The sequence below is a fragment of the Chaetodon auriga genome, chromosome 7, assembly GCF_051107435.1.
Source record: "Chaetodon auriga isolate fChaAug3 chromosome 7, fChaAug3.hap1, whole genome shotgun sequence".
NCBI lineage: Eukaryota > Metazoa > Chordata > Actinopteri > Chaetodontiformes > Chaetodontidae > Chaetodon > Chaetodon auriga.
Genome location: NC_135080.1, coordinates 1,189,309 through 1,212,500, shown reverse-complemented (window position 1 = coordinate 1,212,500; position 23,192 = coordinate 1,189,309). Strand labels below are relative to the sequence as shown.

The window sequence follows — 23,192 nt, the reverse complement described above, 5'->3', positions numbered from 1 at the left end:
GCTTTCAGATTGGATGTTACACAAATTACAACATGGATTCATCAGTACAACAAGATCAAATGTTCTAAATTAAAAACAGGATTTAAAATGTGAAAAATAAAACCTTTTCTAAACTTAATGAGAAGCAAACACAAGTCCAACAAAATAAGAGCATTTTGAATAAAGAGCGTCTTCAGCTCAGTGGCGATGAGGCTGTTTGAAGAGAAGTGAAAATGAGCACCTGAATGGGATGAAATGAACACATTAAAGTGAGTCCAGTGAAGTGAACAGTTTCCACCTTCAGCTCAAAGAGTCAAAGAGTTCAGGAGCTCAAATCAAAGTCCACGTTTCTCCTCATTAGCATGTTAAAGCGCCGCCGGCTGTTTGATGCGGCTCCGCTCTTCACCTTAAAACTGGACCGTGCAGGTCTCCCAGCTCTCAGGCCTCAGCAGCGCACTGTGAGGATGGACGGAAGCGGAGTGTCGGACTTCAGCATCGAGCGCATCCTGTCCCCGCAGCTCGGACTCAAGCCGCCGCTGATGCGCTTTTCACCGGACGGATATCTCCAGGGAGCCCCCGACGGACTCAGCCTGGACCCAGTGAGCCTCAGAGCTGCTGCGCCGGTCCCGGTCCCGGTGCCGATGCCAGGCTTCCTGCAGCACCGAGGGATGAGCTTTGGAGAGACGTTTTACCCGTTTGGAGCCGGCCTCCATCACACTGACTTCAGCAGCGTTTATTCAGACTCCGGAGTGCTCGTGCGCTTCATCAGTCAGGACGCAGCAGGTGAGCGTTGGCCCGCAAACACTTTGACCTCAGTCCAACCTAAAAAGAACAGCTTTCATCAGTTCAAGTGTGACGTTTTAGGGACTTTTTCAAAGTTTTATTTAGGATGAAAGAACCGCAGATCGTCGAGCTTCAGAATTCACTTTGACTTTTCGCGCATTTTCTGTCTCTTGACTAAATCATTGAAGTGTTTCTTTTCTTTCTTTCTTTCTTTCTTTTTTTTTTTTTTACCAGCTGCTCAGCAGTTGGCAGGTTACCATGGCTGCCAGCACGCCGGCGTGCCCGCGCATTCGCAGGCGCGTCAGAAGTCCCGGTTGAGGACGGTTTTCACCGACAGTCAGATCAAGCGGCTCGAGGCGCTGTTCGAGCTCACGCACTACCCGACGGTGGAGGCGCGCGCGGAGGTGGCGAGGAGCACCGGGCTGAGCGAGGAGACCGTCAGGGTGAGTCCGACATGATGCCTCGTGAGGCCACTGAAGGCTGGAGAAAGACTGATGGGCTGCCGCGCGTGGAGCCGCGTAAAAGCTCTCCACGTGACACGTTACGCATGATTCACGTTAATATTGATCGCAGAACTTCTGACAGAGGTTTTCTCACTCTGTGTTTCAGGTTTGGTTTAAGAACCGCAGAGCCAGGCGGAAGCGGCAGCGCAGCGGGTCAAAGGTCAAATCTCCCTCCCGTCCCGACGGCGCAGGAGCAGAGAGGAGGCCTTTCACCTCCTTCCTCTGAAGCTGACGGAGGGTCCACCTGCCGGTCTGAGGTTCAGGGGTCAAAGGTCAGCTGACTGCATCCTGCTCAGGGGCACTTCGGCAGGCTGGACCTTCGCTATCTGATGGGGCTGCTGGTGACCCCACAGAACATTTTCACTGATGATGATGCATTCAGAGGCTGCTGGGAAAGTCTGACACTTTACACTCCTGAGGACATTTAACTGTGAAATGTTTCAGTTTCTTTTCCACTGAGACTCGTAGTTTTCTACTTATAAATTATTATGTAATTTATGGAAATCAGTGTACGAAAGATACTGTTTGTAGGTTTTTGAACACAAGCACCATCTGAAATAAAAATATAGTTATTGTGATATGAATTCAGCCCTGTGTTAGTTTTTATTTTTTGTCTTTATATAAACTGTGTTTCGGCAACATTTGGATGAACTCAATCTCTAAAGCCTGATAAATTTAGCTCCAGATTCATGTTCATAAACACTTTTTTTTTTTATATCATGTCTTGTCTTTTGCCATCTAAAAGTTTAATTCCACACAAACCAGCGTCAGTCGGCTGAGTGAATCTGTGGTGTGATGAACGTTCAGCCTCACTTCAGGCTTCATCGTACCGCCTGTGTACTTACAGGGAAACTCAACCTCCAGAATGTTCAGTGTGAGTGAAGCAGTGGACAGGAGAGGTAGAAAAACAACATCAAATTCTTTATTATATTCATAGAGTTGTCACTGTTATTATTAGAAGCACTTACATGCTGATGGGAAGAAGATACACATACCCAAAAACTCAAAGCAGAAAATACTGAGACAGGAAGTCACAGAGAGAGAGAGAGAGCATGCAGTGAGTGTCTGTCAGGATGAGGACGTCCGATGCTCCTTCTCCCCTGTTTCCTCTTTAACGTCCGCCAGCGTCACACACGTCTCAAACAGGAGTAACCCGCGCACACACGGACTGTGACCGAACACAAAGTAACACACACGCACTACAAAACAAAAAGTACACTTAGTGAAGTTATCAAAAAATAGGCTATATACTGTTTATTCTTAAGACTTATTAATGTTAAAACAACCAGTGCTGAGTTAGTTTCTATGAGAATGACTTCAACGTTATATTCTCAGACACGAACACCGATCGATTATAGAGGATTTAAAGGGCCGGAGCGGCGAGCCTGAACGTTTCAGCTCATCAGCTACAAATCGACACTCCTGATCAGCATTTTCCAATCGGTCTGTGATTGATCTCCTTCTTCACAGGCAGCGATTACGACGTGAAAATCAGCTGACAGTGATTTGACAAGTGTTTGATGGCAAAATGTCAAACAACGACTCCTGCTGGATAACTCTTGGTACTGCAGGTGTACCGGCGGCTTCAGTCAGAATGTATATGGTCTCACTGTTGACCTCCAGCTCGAGCGGCGCTAACCACAAAACTGGTGTATGGGGGGAGAAATGATCATTTTATCAGCCTCAGGTTTAATTTCTTTAATTATTTTTTCCATGTGACTAATTTGTGTCCACACCAACGACATTTCTCTTAAACCAGTCAGGGATACTGGTTTAAAGTCTCTGTGTGGAGCTGGTTGAGCTTTACACATCAAACATTATTGCCATTTTTGTGGTGGTGGTTTGATTTCGATGTAACTGACGTCCAAATTCTATATTTGCACGTTGTTCATCTTCCTGGTTTGATTTTCTGACAAGGCAGCAGAAAGCTATCAGGCCTCACACGACGTGGAATCCTTCAGTTCGCCACCAGGGGGAGACAAACAGGACAAAGATGATTAAACTTTGGCATAAAGTTCTGCAGCTGATTTTTCTTAGAGATGAGCAGGAAGTGAAGGCTGCCTGGAAACAAGGACAAGGATCACGGCTACAAGTCTGCAGGACTCACGAGGTTTGTATTTAAAGAGCTGAAACAGACAGAACCGGCTCCGTCCTTCAAATTGATCAGAACAAACAGAGAATATGTAATGAGGAAATCTGAAGGTAACGTTTCGTTTGTTGTGAGATGATTAACCAGTGACTCACTAGTGACACTTAGTGGCCAAACCAGAGAAAGCTCCACATTTAGACAGCAGTAAGAACACTATGTTCACCCCGACACTGGGACACTGACTGTACTGTACGTTTACTGTACAAAGACAAACCTCACCATCACTGCGCTCCACTGACGTCTAGGATGAAGGAGTCAGCAGATCCTGACCCTGTGCAGCTTTAGCAATGAACAGCGTGCTGCAGAGGAGCAAAACACTTCTGCATGTGAAATTAGAGACAGATGTGAACTACAACATGTGGAGATTCTTTAGTTCATCGGGCTCTTCTGCTCAGGTCCGGATGGGTCAGCAGAGGAAGGAGCTAACGGCATCAAAGCAGGAGGGTAAAGCTGTGAGTCATCTGCATATCGTGTCAACGAGACGTCGAGATTCTCACATTTACAAGAAACCGTCGTCCAGAACTTTTTAAGCACAGTTTCAGAGTTTGTGCTATACTTCACAAAAGTGGCTGAATGTTCATTTCTGCTCACCTGAGCTGAACTGCAGAGCGCTACCGGGGCCGGACTGTGTTTGAAACGCTAAGCTGATCAGAGCTGAATGCACAGCAGGCAGGAAAGCTCAGGAGGAGGCGGAACCTTTCGTGTCTCCTTCAGCAGCGACGCTCAGAGCCAGAATGAAAAGCCTCGGCCTGATTAAACTCTGCAGCTGGTTGAGCTAAACTGAGCACCTGACGAGTGACGAGAGCACCGCAGGGCTCATTAGTATGATGATGCTGAAGCTGATTCCACGGCCACAAAAAGAACAATCATCAACAGCAGTGTGCAGGAGGAGCAACCACAAAGAGTTTCCTTCAGCCGAGGCTGCAGAGCTCAAAGGCCGACTGAGACGCACTCGTTCAGTCTGCTGAGAGTCCGCACAGGTCGGCCTCAGAGGCTGCTGCATTCTGGGACTTTAACAACAATTTCAGGGTTGTTTTCTCCTCTTTTGAAGCAAAAGGTCGGCTGGATTTTGAAAAACATTGTAAAATGTACCAAAAAAAAAGGTGCTGAAGGAGCTCAGTGTAAAAGTACCTGCACAGGTAGATTTCTCTGACTCGCCTGGTGATCTCCTCAAAGCTTTTGAACGTCTGCCTCATTCGTGTGCTGACAGAGCGTAAAGAAACACGAACGCAGGAACCAGCTGCAGCGCTGACACACTGCTGAGAGTTTAACATCAAGCACACCAAAGTTTAGATAAACTGTGTTTTTGTCTTTTTGCTGATGCTCACGTTCACGACACGCACGAAGTCTTTTACATGGAGGAAGAAGGATGGGGGGGGGGGGGGGGGGTAGAGACAAATATCATGGCCTCTCTGGAGTTTATCCAGAGTTTAACTTTCCACTTTAGGAAATCAAAAAGCTCAAGATGGAGGAGATGAGTGTTTGATGATGCTTTAAAGCTCAGATTAGCTTTAACTTGTCAGACGTGACGGCAGAACAGAGAAACGTGCGCGTCACACGTGGCTGAACACACTCGTCCTTTTGGGTCCGTTAGCACTTTTGGTTGACGACAGCTTACGACTGCAGCTCCTTACAAGATTTCTATAATATACTTTATTTCAACTGGATGGACTAACGTTTGTATTTGGCTTCATCTATTCAAGACTAAGTTAACTGGATCGAATCAAATCCAGCTGTGAAACTTTAAGACAAACTTCATTGAGTTGGACTTCCTGTAGTAAAACCCTGTGTTTCACACAAACCTCCGAACGGACAAATTCTGCCTGTTTCACACGTCTGAAAGACAAAAAAACCCCTCAGTTTGACATCTGAGGTTAAAGCATGCAGGTGAGAAAAGGTGGACAGATTCAGGGACGGAGACGTGATCAAAGCACTGACGTCCTGTTCCAGGTGTGACCACGTTAATCAGAGACCACGAGCGTGCGGCTCTCGTAGCCTCCAACGCTACAAACCCACAACCTGACATCCGATTTTCTACAGACGCTTTGAGCAGAATCAAGGTGACGCGTTGTGTTTGAGGCGCCGTTATCGAGCAGGTTCGCGCTTCGAGTCTGAGCCACATCGACCTCAGGGCTCAGAAAAACATGTCGTGCCATTTGGCAAACGTCATTGGACGAAATGTGACGAGCGCGCAGACTTTTTGGAGTCAACGCGTCAGCATTATTTCTTAATTCCAAGCTGCTGCTGGTTCGTTTCAGAATCTAGTGAGACCCAAAAGAGTAGCAGCAAAAAGAAAAGGTGTAGCAGCACAAGCTAACGTGGTGCGATTGTTTTTATCCTCAGAGAAAGCAAACAGACGTTTTTCTGCCCCAAATAAAGACACAACACGAACAAATGAACCGAGCTGAGACGATGAGATGAGAAGTGAAACAAAACCAGAAGACTCGTAAAGTGTAAAGAGAATATTTTAGGGGAATTGCTTTAGCAGAGCTGGATTCTCAGCTTCGTTAAAGGAATGCAGGACATTTTGATCAATACAAGGCACTATAGATTTTGCTATAGAACGGCTAAATTAGAGGGATTGGGGAGAGAGAAGAGGGACGAGGTTTCACTACAAGTTTGACTGACGACAGCGAAAGTCTGCAGAGACTCAGAGAGGAAAGCAAAAGTAAAAGATGAAGAGAAAGAGGAGCAGAGAGGAGCAGAGAGATCGATCTGGTGGAGGAGAAGAAGGAGGGCGTGGTTAGGACTGCATCTCAGCACGCAGCATCCACGGAAACCAACAGCAGAACAGCAACCTGGAGCAGGAGGAGGAGGAGGGAGAGGAGGAGGTGAAGATGAGGAAGAAGCGTGAGAGAGGGAGAAGGGCAGGCAGAGGAGGAGGAGGAGGAGGAGGAGGAGGAGGAGAGGTGCAGCGGTTCAGTTAGAATACAAAGTCAAGGTGAGGCTCTGTTCCACAGCACGGTCTACCTGTCGGCCCTCTCTGGTCTCACCTGGATATGGAGCTCTCAGAGGTCAGGTCTTTAGGAGAACGCATCGTGTTGAAGTTACGTTTGGGCTGTGACACTGCAGGACACAAACACACAAACACACAAACACACAAACATCAGGACGTTAACGACGTTCAGGCGACGCTCGGCTTTGGATTCAAAGGTGGGTGACATCTGACCCAGTGATGCTGAACTGACTGTTTCAATATAATCAGCCATCACAGGTGGTAGCAGGCACAAAGTTAAGCTAGCTAACAGTCAGCTTTAGATAACTGGGCTGTTTCAGACCTGCCTGGTGGCTCATGCTGAGATTCTCTGATGTAAAGCTGAGCTCAATAACTGAAGGAGGAAACCATGAAAACAGTGGTGAAACGCTGTGAGCCTCTAACACCTTCTGTAAGTCAATGAAAGACACTTACTGGTGACTTGGTGGACTTTCTTCACCATGGACTTGTCATTCTGTGATCCGTCTTTAGGGCCTCCGATTCTGACAAGACCACGACAACAACAGTCGGTTTACCGGTGATTTTAAGATGCTGCACCAAACTGGATTCATAAACTCGGTTTGACTCAGCAGGAAAACTCAAACAATGATGAATTCAGAGAACGTTCAGGTTTCGTGGCGTCTTTGATCACATGCTCACCTCTGGACACGGGAGGGCGGAGCAAACACTCCATATTTGGGCAGGCAGCTGAAGTAGCGGACTCCAAACACCGAACCGTCGTGTTTTCCCGTCGGCTGATCCAACTCGATACCAAACCAGTACCCTGCAGGGACGCAGACAGGCCGGGTCAGGATGATCATCACAGCTCTTACAACAATAACAAACAATCAAGAGGGTGTCCTGAGGGTACAGTGGCCATTTTAGGACATTTCCACTGTCACTTTGAGCTGAACATGCACACAGCTACATGCTAGAAGGCTAATATTTAGCATTATCATTTAGCCACAGCGTCCAGCAGAGAATCAGCTGCAGACCAGCAGACCGACCTGGAGCGAAGTCGGTCTTGCCATAGAAGCGGACGATGCCGTTTTTCTGTCCAGCCACCAGAACCTGATCTCCAACCTCCACGTTCAGTCCCTCCGGATCCAGACTGGCTACTGACGTCTTCTTCCTCTGGGCTGCGAACACACAGCAAACACGCTCACATCAACGACGCACCGATAACAAACACACTGTGCTGTCCAAATGTGAAGAAATGTGAACTCTAACATGCAGTAATACAACATGAGAGCTATGCTAAAGCTACGCTACCTTTCTCCTTCTCCTTCTTCTCTTTCTCCTTCTTGGTCTTTCCAGCAAGGCGGGAGGCCAGGTCTATGCGGGGGGTTCGGGGGGTGGAGGTGACAGATGACGGTGTCTGATCCACGGCCTTGGAGATCTTTGACACCGGAGCAAAAATCCCTGCAGAGGACGAACAGAGTGAAGCCTCGAAGCTAACAGAGACACGATGAGATGAATCTACGTCCAGTGTTCACTCTCGAATCTCTTCAACAGCACTGAATACATTAATGTGTATTTTCAGATTTTATTTAAGGAGCTTTACTGCTAACCAAATCACCTGCAAAATGAGTCCACTCCTTAACAAACACAGTATCACACTACAGTCTAATATGAGCATTTCCAGCTCCAGTGGTCCAGTCCAGCAGACAGCAGGCTAACAGTCAACAGTGCACCTCTTTACGCGCTGCTGCACGTCTGCATTGCTGTAACTGCCGCAGAAGCAGCAGATCTTTCAGCATTAAGCAGAATTTTGTTAATAACAAAGAGGAATGAACCTACATTCAGCATTTAAGCTGAATTTAGATGTTTCTGCTTGAAGAGAAAAGACACAGATTAGCGGAGCTGTTCTGTCTGTTACCTAGTTTAGGAGGGCAGATGAAGTAGCGGACGCCGCCCACGCTGCCGTCGTTTTTCCCCTCCGGCTCGTCGAGCTCCACGCCGACCCACTGACCGCTGGCGAACTCTGTGGTACCACAAAACCTCAGAGTGCCGGTCTGACGGAGAGACAGAGAGAAGTTCAGAGGTCAGAGGTGAAATCTCTACAGAAGCAGTGAAGAGACACTGAGCTAAGTTTGAGGTCATTTAAAAACAGTGACTGCATCCCAGAGTCTGTCCACCAGAGAGCGCCAACAAGCTGATTTTTCTATTTTTCTAATGTTAATTTTAAGGCTGTCGCTTCCAACGACTGATATTTTCAGTCAGCTCGCCATCGCCGCATTAAAACATCACGTCTCCTCCTCAGCCTGCGTCTGACCTTCATGTCGTCCAGCTGGATGCGCTCGCCGAGCTTCAGGCCCAGCGAGGACAGCATCAGGTTTCCTGGGATGTTGTCGTAGTTGGGCAGAGTGGCTCTGGGCAGGTTGCAGCTCAGAGGGACGGCGTCCAGCAGCAGCTGCTTCAGCTCTTTGGCCACCATGGCGGCCTCCGCCTTGTCCAGACTCATGTCCATGGGGTCGGGAACCACGTCCGCCGGAACCAGACCCTTATCATTCTGCAGCGAGACACGTCAAAGAAGGGAGAGAAGAAGAGTCAGAGTCAGACTGAAGAGCGAAGCGAAACAGAATGACGATTCAGAGCGGTTATCGACCCCCAGGAGACGGTCAGGTGGAGGCTTTTTACCCGGACGGTGGGGTTGGCGCCGTGCTCTAACAGACATTTGACTGCACCCAGACAGAGGTTGGAGGCAGCGATGTGGAGAGCTGTGCCGTAGTGGAAATCACTGCATGTGGAGTTCAACACTGTGGAGACGAAGAAGAAGAAGAGGAGGCACGTTTTTAAAAACACGAACGGAAACATCAGTAACTAAGCACTGAGCTGCAGCTTTGAATACAAACACTGCGCGTGCACCTCTGGGTTTGCTGGCTTTGAGCAGGACTCGGATCAGTTCTGGGACGTCGAAGTAAGCGGCGTAGTGCAGAGCGTTCATGTTGGTCCAGCGGCTCCTCAGACTCACGTCGGCGCCCAGAGAGATCAGCTGACTGCTGAGACGCAGCGCTGCCGCCGGGTCGCCTGCACACAGGGAGAGGTTCAAAGGTCAGCTCCAGCTTCACGGCAGCAGAATCGAACGTTGGCTCAACGCACAGCATTTATCAGGAGAATCAGTTCACTGCTGGTTTTGGTTGTTTCACTGGATATCATGCCAATAATTAGCAGCTAATCCTGATCACCTCCTCAAAAACGCTGATAAACGAGTGATGGATCCACGTCTAATGAGCGTCTTACCGACTCCGTGTGCTCCGGCCTTACAGCTGTAGTGAAGCAGCGTCATGTCGGTCAGACCATCGCGGTCGTTCACGTGGCAGCCTCGCTTCAGGATCTGAGGACACAACGGACAGCAGCTCAAAGACACCATTCTGTCCTCAGGTCAGAGCAGCTTAACACACACACACACACACACACACACACACACACACATCCTAGAGGAAGCTGTTCACTCCCTCTTCAGTTCTGAACCTGTATCATCTCACAGAATAATTAGTTGTTCTGTGCAAGAAAACATCAGCGCTCAGAAGCTTTAAGCTAGCTGATTCATGCTCCTCAGCTCCACAGTTACCTGACGCTCAGGTGAACAGGGTCATGTTGTCTGGATGCACTTTTATTTGAGGTTTTTAAACGTCTGGACCAGAAGCTTCAGGCCCAGTTTGAGTTCGGCTCTCTGTCACATCATTTATCATCTGATCTGCTAAATTAAAACCAAATTAATGACACGAGGCTTGAAAGCAGCGAGGAGGCAGCTGGCGCTCAGAGCATGACGGCGGCCGTCTGAGGCTTCCCTCCATCGGACGGCTCCGTCTCACTTCACTCCGTCTTCACTCCTCCAGGCTGACTCAGCTTCCTGCTGAGTCATGGTAGAGCCTCAGTCACTTCCCATCTCTCTCTCTCTCCTTTCAAGTGCATGCAGCCATTTTAACTGGGTCATTACCACCATGTTTGTGTGTGTGTGTGTGTGTGTGTGTGTGTGTGTGTGTGTGTACTTGCATTACTGACATTGTGGGGACTCTCTTATTTTGGACAAAGAGGTCCCCACAAGGTTGACCTCAGGTTAAGATTTAGTCTCCAGGCAACACATGTAAATGAATGTCTTTTTCTTTGGTGTCACCTGCGTACGGCGATAAGCGGTGACTGCAGGTGTGTTTTTAAACGTCACCTCTCAGAGATTCAACTAAACTAAACACGTCACTGCAGCAGAGGCACAATGCGACGCAGCAGAGCGACCTGCTCATATTCAAATAAATCAATCAGATCGATGTGTGTCCACGATCCTGCAGCTAAACCATGCAGTTAATTACTTCGGTTAATACAGATGAAGCATCCAAATCCTGCATAACAAGCTGCATTTTCACCTGGCTAAACTCGCAGTATGCACACAGTGAGGCTGGCAGGCAAACGCTGAGTGGCAGGTAAAAACCAGCTCTGCCACACCTGTGCACCTTTGATTCTTTAAACAACCTGTTTGGCAGTTCCACTGCTGCAGCTTTCACTCCTGTTTTTATTACGTTCAGATTAGGATTCATGCCTTGAAAATAATGAAATGTGAAGTGTCAAGTGTCGCTTTGCTCTTACAGCTCTGACAGCAGCTCCACTCTGCTCAGTGGGACTGCATTGTTCTTTATCTGTGTGTGTGTGTGTGTGTGTGTGTGTGTGTGTGTGTGTGTGTGTGTGTGTGTGTGCGCGTGTGTGTGTGTGTCCAGAGGACTGAATCTGGGTCAATGTGACAATGACAACCGAGTACAGATTCAGGCTCCAGGCCCGAATAACTAGGGCAGGCGATACAACTGCTTAAAGGTTTGAGCCACAAGACAACAGAGAGCTGCAGCTTTGAAGCTAAACTCTGTGGTTGTACTGTTAGCTTCTTTAGCTTTAGCTTCTCGCCTACCCTCGCAAACAGGCAAGAAACATCAGGGTCGTATTTAACTCAGGACTTAAATCTGCTGCGTATCATCCGAAAAACAGATTAAGTGTGGCTGTTTCGACAGAGACGAGTGCACTCTTTTCCATCCTGCAGGCTAATAATGGCTCGCCTATCTCTTCTATCTGAAGGTAGAAGCTGTAAATCTGTTGTTCAGAGTTCTGCAGCCCAGAGGGGACTCAGACCAGGCTCAGATTGATCACAGCTGCCTGTTTGTGGACATGCTCACAATGTGTAAACCAGGAAGGCACCTCAGGTCCTTCAGCACAAGTCTTTTAGCTGTTGTGTTAAACAAAAAAGACTTTTTTTTCTATGTCACTGTGTATTGTATTCAACTCCAGCTAGCTGTGCTAACACCAGCTGAGTGCAGAGTTGGTTTAGCGTTGTTGGTGCGTGTTCTCACCTCATTGCCGATTACGTCAATCTTGTGCTGCACCTGGGGAACCCACTGACGCACGATGGCGAACAGCTCCGGGATGGTGGTCCGAGGATCCATGAGGATCTCCAAACAGGCCGGGTCATTGGGGTCGAAGAAGGTGAAGGCTGGAGACGGATGGAGGTAGGAAAGTTAAACCCAAAAAGAGACAATGAGACCATGAATAGCTGAAGGAGAAACAGAAGCAAAGCTGAGGGAAGAGGAAGCACATCAGTTAAAAAAAACAGATCATTGGCGATGCTGATGCCAGGAGGTTTCGGCCACCATCATCAAATCAGAAGTGACCTGTGAGCTCTGCAGTTTCTCTTCCTGCCAGCTCTGCAGTCTGAGCTCGGAGGCAGATTTCATTTCACCGAGTATCTGCAATCAGCTTGACAGCAAACGTCACGACTCCTGACGGTCTACAGCTCAGGAGTCCTTCAGCGGATGACACAGTGGTTTTAAAAGTCCCACTGGAAATGGTGGTGTCACCTGAGGTGGTTCATCCCGGTACCTCTGCAGAGAGGGTAATGGTGACAGCAGGCGGAGCAAGCTCGCCCACACATAGCTGGTTAGCTTAGCAATCAGCTGTCACTGTAGCTGGTTAGCTTAGCAGTCAGCTGTCACTGTGGCTCATGACCAGGCGCTGAGGATCAAAGAGTAGACCTTCACCTTTAACCTCAGCTGCCTCCACAGTCAGAGCTAACATCACCGGTGACCACGCGCTGATCTGCCCGCCGACCTCAGGCTCCAGTTTACCTTCATTTGGAAACTAGACCCTGAAATACTGATTGTTGCTGAGGAGGACGGCTCAGTGTTCGCTGCTGGACAGCAGAGATGGCCAGAAAACACACACACACACACACACACACACACACACACACACACACACACACACAGAGTGCATAATGGAGTTGGCCCAGTCTGAGTCTGCCTGATGAATATCAATGAGCCTGGCGTCCACAGTCGGTCCGGAGCTGTTCAAAGCTGTCGGTCATGCAGACTGTGTGCGCTGACCGTCGTCTGCGCTCTGTGATCCTGTCTCTACTTTCAAACTTCACGCATGTCTGTGTGTTTTGCAGCCACATGGAGATGCTGGTGCTGCTTTAGAGCTGAGCTCTGCGGTGTGTTTGCATGCTGACGTTTCTCTTCTAATGTTTCCACAAAAACACATAAAAGATTTTAGCTGAACTGAATCATTTTGATCCACAGCGAAGTGAAAACCTTTGTGCAAACAACAGCGTCACTGTTTGTGCGACTCTGAACGCACCAGTGAAACTCCTTTAAAGAAAGGCCACTGCTGAACATCAATGCAGCATTTTAAGGCGGTATGACACCCTGTCGTCTTGGTTTATGGTGTGAGCATGGATTTAAGTCAGCGTGATGTACCGCTGTCCTTAGGCAACACTGCCTGGCCAGAGAGGTATATCACTGTGTATTTAAGGTGGTATGGGCTACTGCAGTCTTTAGGTAAAGTATAACTCAGCAAAGGGATATGACAGTACGTATTTAAGGTGGTATTCAATAGTTTAGACAGCCATGTGTGTGGACAGAAAAGGTGTGGCACTGTACGTCTGAGGCAGTATGACTTGCCTGGGTGTAATGACAGTGGGTAGTTAAGGTGGTATAACACTGCATCTTTGGGTGTGAGAGTATTATATTTAAGGTGGTATAAAAGTGTGTAGTATTGAAGGTGGTGAAACAGTGTCTACTTAAGGTGGTATGACAGTTTGTAGTATTTAAGGCGGTATAGCAGCGTGCATTTCAGGCGGTATGGCAGCGTGTATTTAAGGTGGTATGACGTACTGTAGTCTTTGGGCAGCGGTGCCTGGGCGGACGGGTGCACCATGGCTCGGCGGCGTGGCTCGTGAACTGGACTCTGGTACTCGGACACTGACAGCGGCTCCGCCTCCAGCTCGGCGTCACACTCTCGGCTGGCCGCTGGACCCTCCTCCTCCTCCCGCTCCTCTCGCTCCTCCCGCTCCTCTTCCTCCTGCTCGTCCTCCTCTTCATCTTCAACCTCTGCCCTCTCCTCCTCCTCCTCCCTCTCCTCTTCTAGTTCATATTCCTCCTCGTCATCTTCTTCTTCTTCTTCTTCTTTGTCCTCCTCTTCCTCGGTCAGCGCCTCCTCCTCCTCTCTCTGGACCCTCCCCTCCTCCTGCTCCTCCCGGTCGTGCCTCTCCTTCTCCTGCACCTCCAGGTTCTCCTCTTTAGTCATGATGAGGGATGCTGCAGCTGGGCCTGCGAGAGACGATAAAGGAAATGAACTAAATCAAACCTGTAAGGAGCCATTATGTGTGTTTCCAGATTTCCATTAAATTTTCTTTTCATTTTCTAAAAGCAGCACATCAATTCAAACCGATTTAATATAAAAATCTAAACAGGCAGCGACAGTCAGGCCTCACCTTGTCCACATATCTTGAATACTGAATCACTGTGTATTGAAGTGAAAAGTTACATGTCGCTGAAGCTTTAACTGTTCAGCCTCATCACATATTATCCAAAACACCACACAGATTAAGATGAAAAAAAAATACTATTAATGGTGGAACAACAGCGCAGGAAAACCACTTAAATTTCCAAAAACTGGGATCAATAAACTAAAGTCTAAGTTAAACCTGAACCTGAAAGCCATCTGTGACTTTCCCCGTGGACGGCTCGTCTTTTAAGTTTCTGCTCACATCTCAGGAGAGCTGATTAAACCACCACACGCAGCGTGTTGGCTGTAAAACATCATTTCACTGAGCAGCCAGCGGCTCTGACAGGTGAACCAGGTGAGGCAGCACACAGCTCCGCTCAGAGGCTGTGCTGAGGATTCAGGTTAAACCAGCTGCTCTGCTTCGCTTTGGTCTGATGCTGCTCCTCCTTCCTTTCTCTGCTCCTGTTCTGCATCTTTAGAGGAGCGCTATGTTTAGCTCTGGAGAGTGTGTGTGAGAGAAAACAAGGAGAAAGCAAACTAATTGACCCACTGCATCGTACCGATAATGGCAGTAGCTAAAAAGGCTAATGCTCACGCTCCCTGTCCATCATTAGCTGGCGACAGGCCTGACTGGATTAAATCTACTCTCCACTTTAGCAAATGGACGAGATGCTGAAATCCACCCGGCAGCCACTCCCTCCATCATCAAACCATCCATCTTCTCCTCCGTCATCAGACATCCGAGGCGGAGGGAAAATAGGGCCGATGAATTCATAAACGTTCTTCATGTGATTGTGGATCATTCAAACTGTACTGCAGTCAATTTTAAGACAAAAAAGGTGTGTTTTGACATCTCAAAGGCAGCTTTGTCCTTAATATTCTGATGTCACTTAAGTTTCTGAAACATCAATCTGATGGATCAACACATGGCACAAATCTTGGAACGATACTCTGGCCTCCAGGGCTGAAGCTAACCTACCAGCAGTGACTGATATCTTCATTCTGTGCACAGAAGCTGTGCTGGAGGCTAGGTTAGCATGACTCTAACCCATGTCTGCACTCTGAATCCCTCCTACAACTCTCTGATGGGATCAGTTTATATCCCAGCTGGAGAATCAACAGTCGCTGTCGACGCCAGCAGAAAGATTTGAATCTCTGAGCGAGTTTGAGAAGCAGGCAGTGATTCAGCCGCCTGGAATCAAGTTCAGTTCTTGCTGCACTGGCTCTGGACATTAGCATTAGATGTAAATTTAAAATGTGTTCTGCATAATCGTCCACTTTGAACTGAATTCTTTGGGACAGAGAGTCTTCCAGTTCACACTGATCAGAAACCATCAGACTTGAGTCACGTAGAAGAAACCTGATTATTAATTCATCCTGAATGTGAGCTGCAGCGTGAACGACGCCACATAAAGAGCAGAGCAGCCAGTTACAGTCCTGTCCAGTCCAAGAAGCCAGTTCAACCAGTAACACCCCCTTTAACTGTCTGCCCATGTCGAAGGCTTAGTGCACGCACGCACACACACACACACACACACACACAAACACACACACACACACACAGATCAACCAGTAGGTCAAATATGAGTCTCTGCAGTCTGAGTTGTACAGTTTGATCCACACAAACAGGAGCTCTGTTGTTTTTAATGAGTCAGCTACTGTCTGCAGCAGCAGCTACATGCTAAGCTAACAGTTGCTATCAGTTGCATCAGATATCCAGACACGTGGGATTCGGATCTGTAGAGAAACAAAAGCGATCAGCCACGATCAAATTTGACTTTAAAGTTCTTGTGAATGCAGCGTGAACACGAGCTCTTCGGTTCATCGATGGAGGTTCAAGCAAAGCTCCGATTCTTGTTTCATCCACATGCAAACATACCGTGTCGAGTAAAATGTCTGCTGCTGATCTCAGAGCAGCTACTCTGAGATCACAAACACAAAGCTTGTTCTGCCGAGATCACAAAGTAACAAACACGTGAAAACAACACGTGTCCTCTCCAGCTTTCCGTACAGCAGACGTCGCGATGGACATTTGGTGGATTTAATTTCTCTGCTGAGTAATTATTGGTATCTGTAATGTGGTTTATGTAATCTGAGGTCTCAGCTGGTTGATTCCTGCCTGAACAGAAGAGTAATCACCGTTTGAAGCAGGACTCAGCTGAGGCCACGACAAAGGTTACGCAACATGACCATATGAGTCAGCAAGGACACACACACACACACACACACACACACACACACACACACACACTCACACTCATGAAACATGAAAGTGTGCACACAGCGAAGACGTTTGCATAATAACAATAAATCTGCCCGAAAAATCAAGACAATTTAAAAACTCTGATCAGAATCAACCGTTTTCTTTGCAAACCCAGCGACACGAACACTGATCGTCTGCTGAGGATCTCTGATCGCACCAAACTGGTCTTCCTCAAGGATTTTGTGTTGACTTTGACTTGAATTGTGATGCGGCTTCACGCTGTTCAAACCAAAGCTGATCTGCTGTGTGAGGACAGCCAGAGCTGAAGTTCAGAACACCTGGAACACGATGCTGACATGAACGTGAACGTCACCTGAACGTGAACGTCACCTGAACGTGAACGTCACCTGAACGTGAACGTCACCTGAACGAGTGCCTGAGCAGCTCATCACTTCTCCACAGATGGAGCGAGTTTGTCGGCGCTCAGCTCCACCAGCCTGTGACCAGGAGAGATGCTGAGTAGAAACGAAGGCGAATGAAGTTTCAGACATCAGGCAGAGTGTCCAGATGTGATGCTGAACGACCAGCCAATCAAAACCAGAGTATTACAACAAGCATTCAGTGAAAGAAGAGTCATTTTAAAATTCTCTTCTTTGTGATGTTTTTATCCTTTTGTGTATTTTTCATTGTTGTATTTCTGGAGTATTGTAATGATATGATGAATAGATCCGTTGTGTGTGTGTGTGTGTGTGTGTGTGTGTGTGTCTGTGTGTGTCTGTGTGTGTGTCCAGCAGCAGTACAACCGGGTGTATAATCATCACATACTGGATTATATTCTCATAACGACCTTGTGCTGGTCCGTTCTATCTGGTTCCAGACTGGGGGAGCGTCACGCTGAGCCTCTGTGGGAACACTGGAAACATGGAAACGAGCGTCAGAACCAGTGAAAAGCGCGTGTTTAAGTGCGCACCCGCAGGTCTTCAGTCCGCTGCTTGACGGTTCTGTCGGTTGTTTTTGGATGATTTGAAGGGTGTGTGAACACCATGTGATGTGCGCCAGCAGGCGGAGGAAGGCGATGGCAGCATCCTCCTCCTCCTCCTCCTCCTCCTCCTCCATGCAGCCTCCATTTTACAACAAACCAAACCTGAGACACAACATCGCAGAAAAACACGAAGAGGAGCCCAAACGGCGAGCTGCAGGGCTTCAGTTCACACCCAGCAGCCATGTTTGTCATCCAAAGACAGAACAAACACCAGAGACGAACTGCGACAGCCGCCGTTTGCGGTTTGTGCCAATGTGCGTAGCGAAGGGCTGGACCGCGGGCAAACAATGAAGACACGCACACGCAGAAGGACAGAAAGACACGCAGAGAGACACCGAGGCGTGGACGTTCGGACCAGCCGGACGCTGAAAACAGAGGATGATGGTTCTGACAGAGGCTGTCCGCAAACAGCAGGTTTATTTCGGAGGTTTGTGTTTGAGCTGCGCCCCTCCATCCTCTGCCTCAGCATCTTCATCCTCACGGAAACAACAGCCTGAAAACGAGTCACATCCACCCAGAAACACAAGCTGAAGGTGTTTTTACCTGAAAACAAGCCGCTGGTGGTTCGACGATGAGCTTCTCTCCTCTCCGATCACAGCAGCGTCGACACTGATGCTCCTCTCTCTCTCTCTCTCTCTCTCTCTCTCTCTCTCTCTCTCTCTCTCTCTCTCTCTCTCTCTCTCTCCAGTCTGCCTCTCTCCACCGCCCCCCCTCCCTCTGTCCATTCAGTCCAAGGCGCTGAAGCTTATTGGCTCAAGAAGTCATGAAATAAACACTGAAAGACACATGAAGTAATGACAGGCTGCACAGGACGATTATAATAATAATAATAATAATAATAATAATAATAATAATCATAATAATCATCATCATCATGTCTGCGTATCTCTATTATGGTTTTATAATGTCCTCATATTAGTCTAAAATTTCCCCAAATGTTTCCAAAGTTCCCTACACAAATGTCCTCACTCTCAGTGTGTAAAGTCATGTCGGTCCTCACAGAGACACGCACACGCGCACACACACACGCACACACACGGTGTGCTGGTGGTGGAGGTGGTGGAGGAGGAGGAGGAGGAGGAGCGGGAGGAGAGGCGGTGTCGACTCTGCTGAGAGGAAACGAAACTGAGAGCAGACTCCTCTCCAGCTGTTACTCCTGCTGTTCCACCGAGGGAAAACAACAGCTGAGACATTTAATAAACAGGTGAGCTTTGACTTTTTACCTGTTCTGACGTCATTTCGCTCTAATTCATTTTGTTATAGAACTTTTTAGAGTATGAAATCTTCAGTTTCGGTTCCAGGCAGTGCATCCCTCTGCACACCTCGTTAGCTCCTTAGAGGATCGAAAACATTTTAAAAAAATGTTTGATTTTTGAATCATTTGTTGTTTCACATAATCTCAGCTGAAACAGCGTGACGTCAGAGCCTGAACGCTGCTGCTGTCTTCCATTGTTTATCACCCAGCTCATCAAACTGAGCTCCAGTCCATCGTGTCAGACTCTGAGTATCTGCACTGAGATCACCTTAATGACAGACAAACATGCTACTGGACATATTTAACTCCCACGCTTGATCCTACCACATTCACAACACACTCAAAAGCCAGTTAGCTTAGCTGAAAGTAACACTTTATGTATATGGAGTCGTGAGCATGCTAACGTGGCTTTGCTATGAATCAGTTCTGGTTATTTCAGGATTCATACTGATATGATTTACATATGAACAAAGTGATTCATGCTACATATAGTCATAAAAAAATCATTGAATTCATTGACCAGTAAAGGTCAGCCAAACAGAATTGAGGGTAAAGCACAGCAAACTGAGAGACTGAACTGACCTCAGCGAAGACAGACTTGACCTAACTGATGACACACCCTAAACCTGATGAAGATCTGTCCATCAGACAGTCGGGCAGTCCACCTGGTGTTAAGCACGGCAAACCAAAAGGCATGTCGGCTAATCAGAAGGCTGAAAAAGGTGTTACCGGTAGGCTACAGTCTCCTCTAAAACTGGTGGGTTGAGGGGGTGTTGGATTATGACCTCCTTAGTGCATTCTGACACCTCTGTTCCTTCATTAAAGTGAATGAGTAATTGTACATTTATGTGTAAACACGTAAAAAGTCCTCTTGGAAAAGTTAGTGCCTGCGTTATTTTTGGCTTCGTCCAACAAACAGAGGAGATAACGGCGTACACTCTGACGACACAACCCAAGAACTCTGTACTCTGTAGTGTAACTCTTGCTGTAGTTCAAAGGGTCAATGAGTTTGGAGGAATCCCAGAGAGGTGACTGCACCATCAGGAGGCACCTGTTCCGTCTAGTCCTTGATTTAATCCTTCTACCCTCTCCTCTTTCTTACCTCCTCCAGACATGGCCTCAGCCAACATGTCCCTGTCTGAAGACCAGTTTTTGTGTTCGATCTGTCTGAATGTTTTCACTGAACCCGTCTCCACGCCCTGTGGACACAACTACTGCAAGAGCTGCATCATCAACTTCTGGACCCGCAGTGACTTCCACCAGTGTCCACTGTGCAAGGAGAACTGCAGCACATCCCCTGAGCTGCAAGTCAATACAGAATTCAGAGACATGTTGGAGCTTTTCAAGAGGACAGGCGTCGCAGGTGATGACAGTGGTTCCCCTGCCGGGCCTGGGGAGGTGCCCTGTGACCTCTGCCATGGGATGAAGCGTAAGGCCCTGAAATCCTGCCTGGTTTGTTTGGCCTCTTACTGCAACACTCACCTGAAACCACATCACACAGTTCAGGCCTTAAAGTGGCACACGCTGATCAACCCCGTGGCGACGCTTGAGCACAGGGTGTGCCAGAAGCACAACAAGCTGAAGGAGTTTTTCTGCAGGAAAGATGGAAGCTGTGTTTGCATGGTGTGCTTGAGGGATGACCATGTGATGCACACAGCTGTCTCTTTAGAGGAAGAGGTGAAGGAGAGGAAAACTAAGGTGGCGCATATGAAAAGGAGTGTCAAGCACACTCTGAGCCAGAAGTGCACCATGGCTAAGGAGATTAAAAATGCAATGACGCTAGGTCGGCAGGAAGTGGAGAGAACGAAAGCAGAAACCGCCGAGGCCTTCGCTGCTCTGGTGGCCATGATCGAGACCAGAAAGGTGAAGCTGATTGAGCTGCTGGAGGAGAAGCAGAGAGCAGCAGAGCAGCTGGCTGAAGCACTCCTGAGACAATTGGATCTTGAGATTGTCGAGAACAGTCGGACCAGAGCCAAGCTGGAAGAGCTCTCAAAGACCGAGGATGACTTTAGCCTCCTCCAGGACCTCCCATTCGTCTCGTCCTCTTCAAACACAAAACAGTGTTTTACAGCCAGAGTCCAACCTCTCCTGAAGGTAGAGACAGTGAAGGGTGCGATGGCCAAGATGGAGGAAACGCTCAACCAACAGATGGAGGATATTACCAGTGAAGTCAATCTAGCAGATCAAGAGAAGAAGCTGGAGGAACTGATGCATACTCAAGCAGAGGATGTGTTTGATGATGAGCTTGGGAAAATCCAGAAACAATATGCAACAAACATTACTCTGGACCCCAACACAGCACACCCATCCCTCATCGTCACAGATGACAGGAAGCAAGTGAGGGATGGAGGCGCAAAGAGGCAAGTCCCTGACAACCCCAGAAGGTTTGACTCCCTCCATTTTGTCCTTGGAAATGAGGGTTTTTCCTCCGGCAAGTTCTACTATGAAGTCACGCTTAAAGGACAAACAGGATGGGAAGTTGGGGTGGCGAGAGAGTCCATCAGCAAGAAGGGTGTTGATCTGTCTCTCAGCCCTGAAAACGGATGCTGGACGTTGGGGTCGTATTGGGGGCGTTGCCAGGTCAACACTAATCCTCCGGTCATCCTGCCCTTGTCTCAGCAGCCCCAGAAGGTTGGAGTGTTTGTGGATTACGAAGGACGCTTGGTGTCTTTCTACAACGTGGATACTCGGGATCTGATCTACTCCTTCACAGGATGTGCCTTTGCAGCAAGTGTGCCGTTTCTGACTAATTTATTAACACTCAGAGTTTACTCAGCAAAGACTAAGATCTACCCTTTGTTCCGTCCCAGCTGTGAGGAGGCGAGCATCTCTGCTCCTCTGCACATCACTCCTGTCTGATGCAGGAAAGGGAACTTTAGTGATCCAGTTTGGTGAACTCAAGCCCGACTCGCACTAGCTGTGATTTGTGAAGAGGATGTTACTGAGTCTGAATCTGTACAGTCAAATGTTTGATGTGATGAGATGTGTTTAACTACTTCTCAGTACAGTGGTGCCTATTTTTAGAGGGATTTTTGGCATTTATGTGTTTTGTGCTTGTATAGCTTTCACAGTCATCATAGTACAGTCATATCTGGAGCTAATGTTTAAGATCTGAGTGAGACACAGACCAGTTTGACTCACCAGAAAATCTCATCAGGATACAGCAGATAATGTCATACTGTCATACATTAAGCTCATGACTGTGTGTACACTTCTAATATGTTATTTTAAATGATTTCTTCTTTTTTAATTCCACATATGGTAGATTATTTGATCACATATTCAAAACACATCAGACTCTGTGTTCAAGGTTTTGGGGACAATTGTTGTCATATGTTGGCATATGTAAAGATCTTAGTCATAGTCGAAGTCTGCTGCTCCACAGTGGATTACACAGTTAAAAGTTATATTCACGGCTGGTTGTTTGCATTAGAGCTGATTGTATTATGCTGGACAAACAGAGTTCAGGAGGAGTTTACCTGATTGTACTTCTTATCCATGTTCAGGTATGCTACCTGCCTGGTAGTCTGGGTACAGTTAGTTTCTCTGTGAGCATTATATCAGTGTGTGTACACTGTCCTCTAGTGGTCGAGGCATGTAATGACTTCTTTGTTTGTTTTGATATAGGTGCAGTTATGCCCCGTGGCCACTCGAGGACGCTGTACCCATAATTATAAATGCTTTGGTGTAATGAAAGCGAAGAGGGAAAACAGGACAGTGGTGTTCACAGTTACACAGAAAAAATGACATGATTGGAAATCTGATGGGTATTTGTAGGTTTTTTTCTCCACAGCTTTTCTCTGTCAAACCACAGCAACTCACCTTGAAGAGATTCATGTTTTTATCAGTGATTAAACTGAATAAACGGATAGACACAAACAAATCAGCATGCAGTACTGTCGTGACTAACCTGAGCTGACTGGAGAGCTTCCAGTTTCCAGAGTGGACTGCCCAGTCCAGCCCAGAGCCGCTTCACTCCTGAATCCTGCAGGTTGTTGTAATTCAGGTACAGTTTTCTCAGATGAGAGAAGTCGGAGCTGAGGAGCGACGAGAGCTCCTGACTCCTTCTCTGTGAGGCTGCTTTGATTCAACCTGAAAGTGACATGAAACACTTTCGTCTCAGGTTTTTGGGAAACGCTGACTCCAGGAGGGAACCATGATGTTCATAATCATGTTCCAATCCAGTACATTTGGGAACAATTTGATGGTTTGTACTGTAACACAGTCTTCTCTCTCAACAGACATAAAATTCACACAGTGATTATGCAGCACAAATAGTTTGACGTAGAAACCGACAACTTCATCAACAACACTAAATAAAGCACAAAAGACGAGTCAGTGGACAGAGTTACACCAAAGCATCCTACCTTACTCTCACCTGAGGGTTCCCAGTCTACAGTTTGGACCCTCCAGTCCAGTCCAGAGACTCCTGCAGGTCAAGCTGTTGGATCTCCTCCAGTGAAGAACAGTCCTTCAGCTCAGTCAGGCAGTGGATCAGATGGGTTCTTCTCTGTGGAGACAGATTCTTCCTGATCTTCTT

At 47.6% G+C, this 23,192-nt stretch overlaps 2 protein-coding genes across 3 annotated transcripts; one reads left to right on the top strand and one right to left on the bottom strand.

Annotated features, from left to right (window-relative positions):
- Window positions 1-2,165: 2,165 nt before the first annotated feature.
- clip3 (CAP-GLY domain containing linker protein 3) lies at window positions 2,166-18,054 on the bottom strand. Of its 2 annotated transcripts, none has more exons than XM_076734497.1 (14): window positions 17,941-18,054; window positions 13,540-13,974; window positions 11,722-11,861; window positions 9,632-9,725; window positions 9,257-9,418; window positions 9,029-9,147; window positions 8,664-8,900; window positions 8,268-8,403; window positions 7,661-7,810; window positions 7,396-7,527; window positions 7,049-7,172; window positions 6,824-6,891; window positions 6,408-6,480; window positions 2,166-6,212 (listed from the first exon to the last, which is right to left on the bottom strand). In XM_076734497.1, the coding sequence occupies exons 2-14, from the start codon at window positions 13,949-13,951 to the stop codon at window positions 6,158-6,160; spliced, it is 1,902 nt and encodes a 633-aa protein (XP_076590612.1). In that variant the 5' UTR covers window positions 13,952-13,974; window positions 17,941-18,054; the 3' UTR covers window positions 2,166-6,157. The 2 variants fall into 2 exon arrangements, with proteins under 2 accessions (XP_076590612.1, XP_076590613.1); XM_076734498.1 differs by lacking the exon at window positions 17,941-18,054 and adding an exon at window positions 16,780-17,268 and having other exon boundaries at window positions 13,540-16,745.
- A 444-nt stretch (window positions 18,055-18,498) lies between these two features.
- On the top strand, window positions 18,499-22,528 carry LOC143322933 (E3 ubiquitin-protein ligase TRIM21-like). Its single transcript, XM_076734379.1, has 2 exons — window positions 18,499-18,601; window positions 19,764-22,528. Exon 2 carries the CDS (start codon window positions 19,766-19,768, stop codon window positions 21,509-21,511), a length of 1,746 nt encoding a protein of 581 aa, XP_076590494.1. The 5' UTR covers window positions 18,499-18,601; window positions 19,764-19,765; the 3' UTR covers window positions 21,512-22,528.
- Window positions 22,529-23,192: the final 664 nt, after the last annotated feature.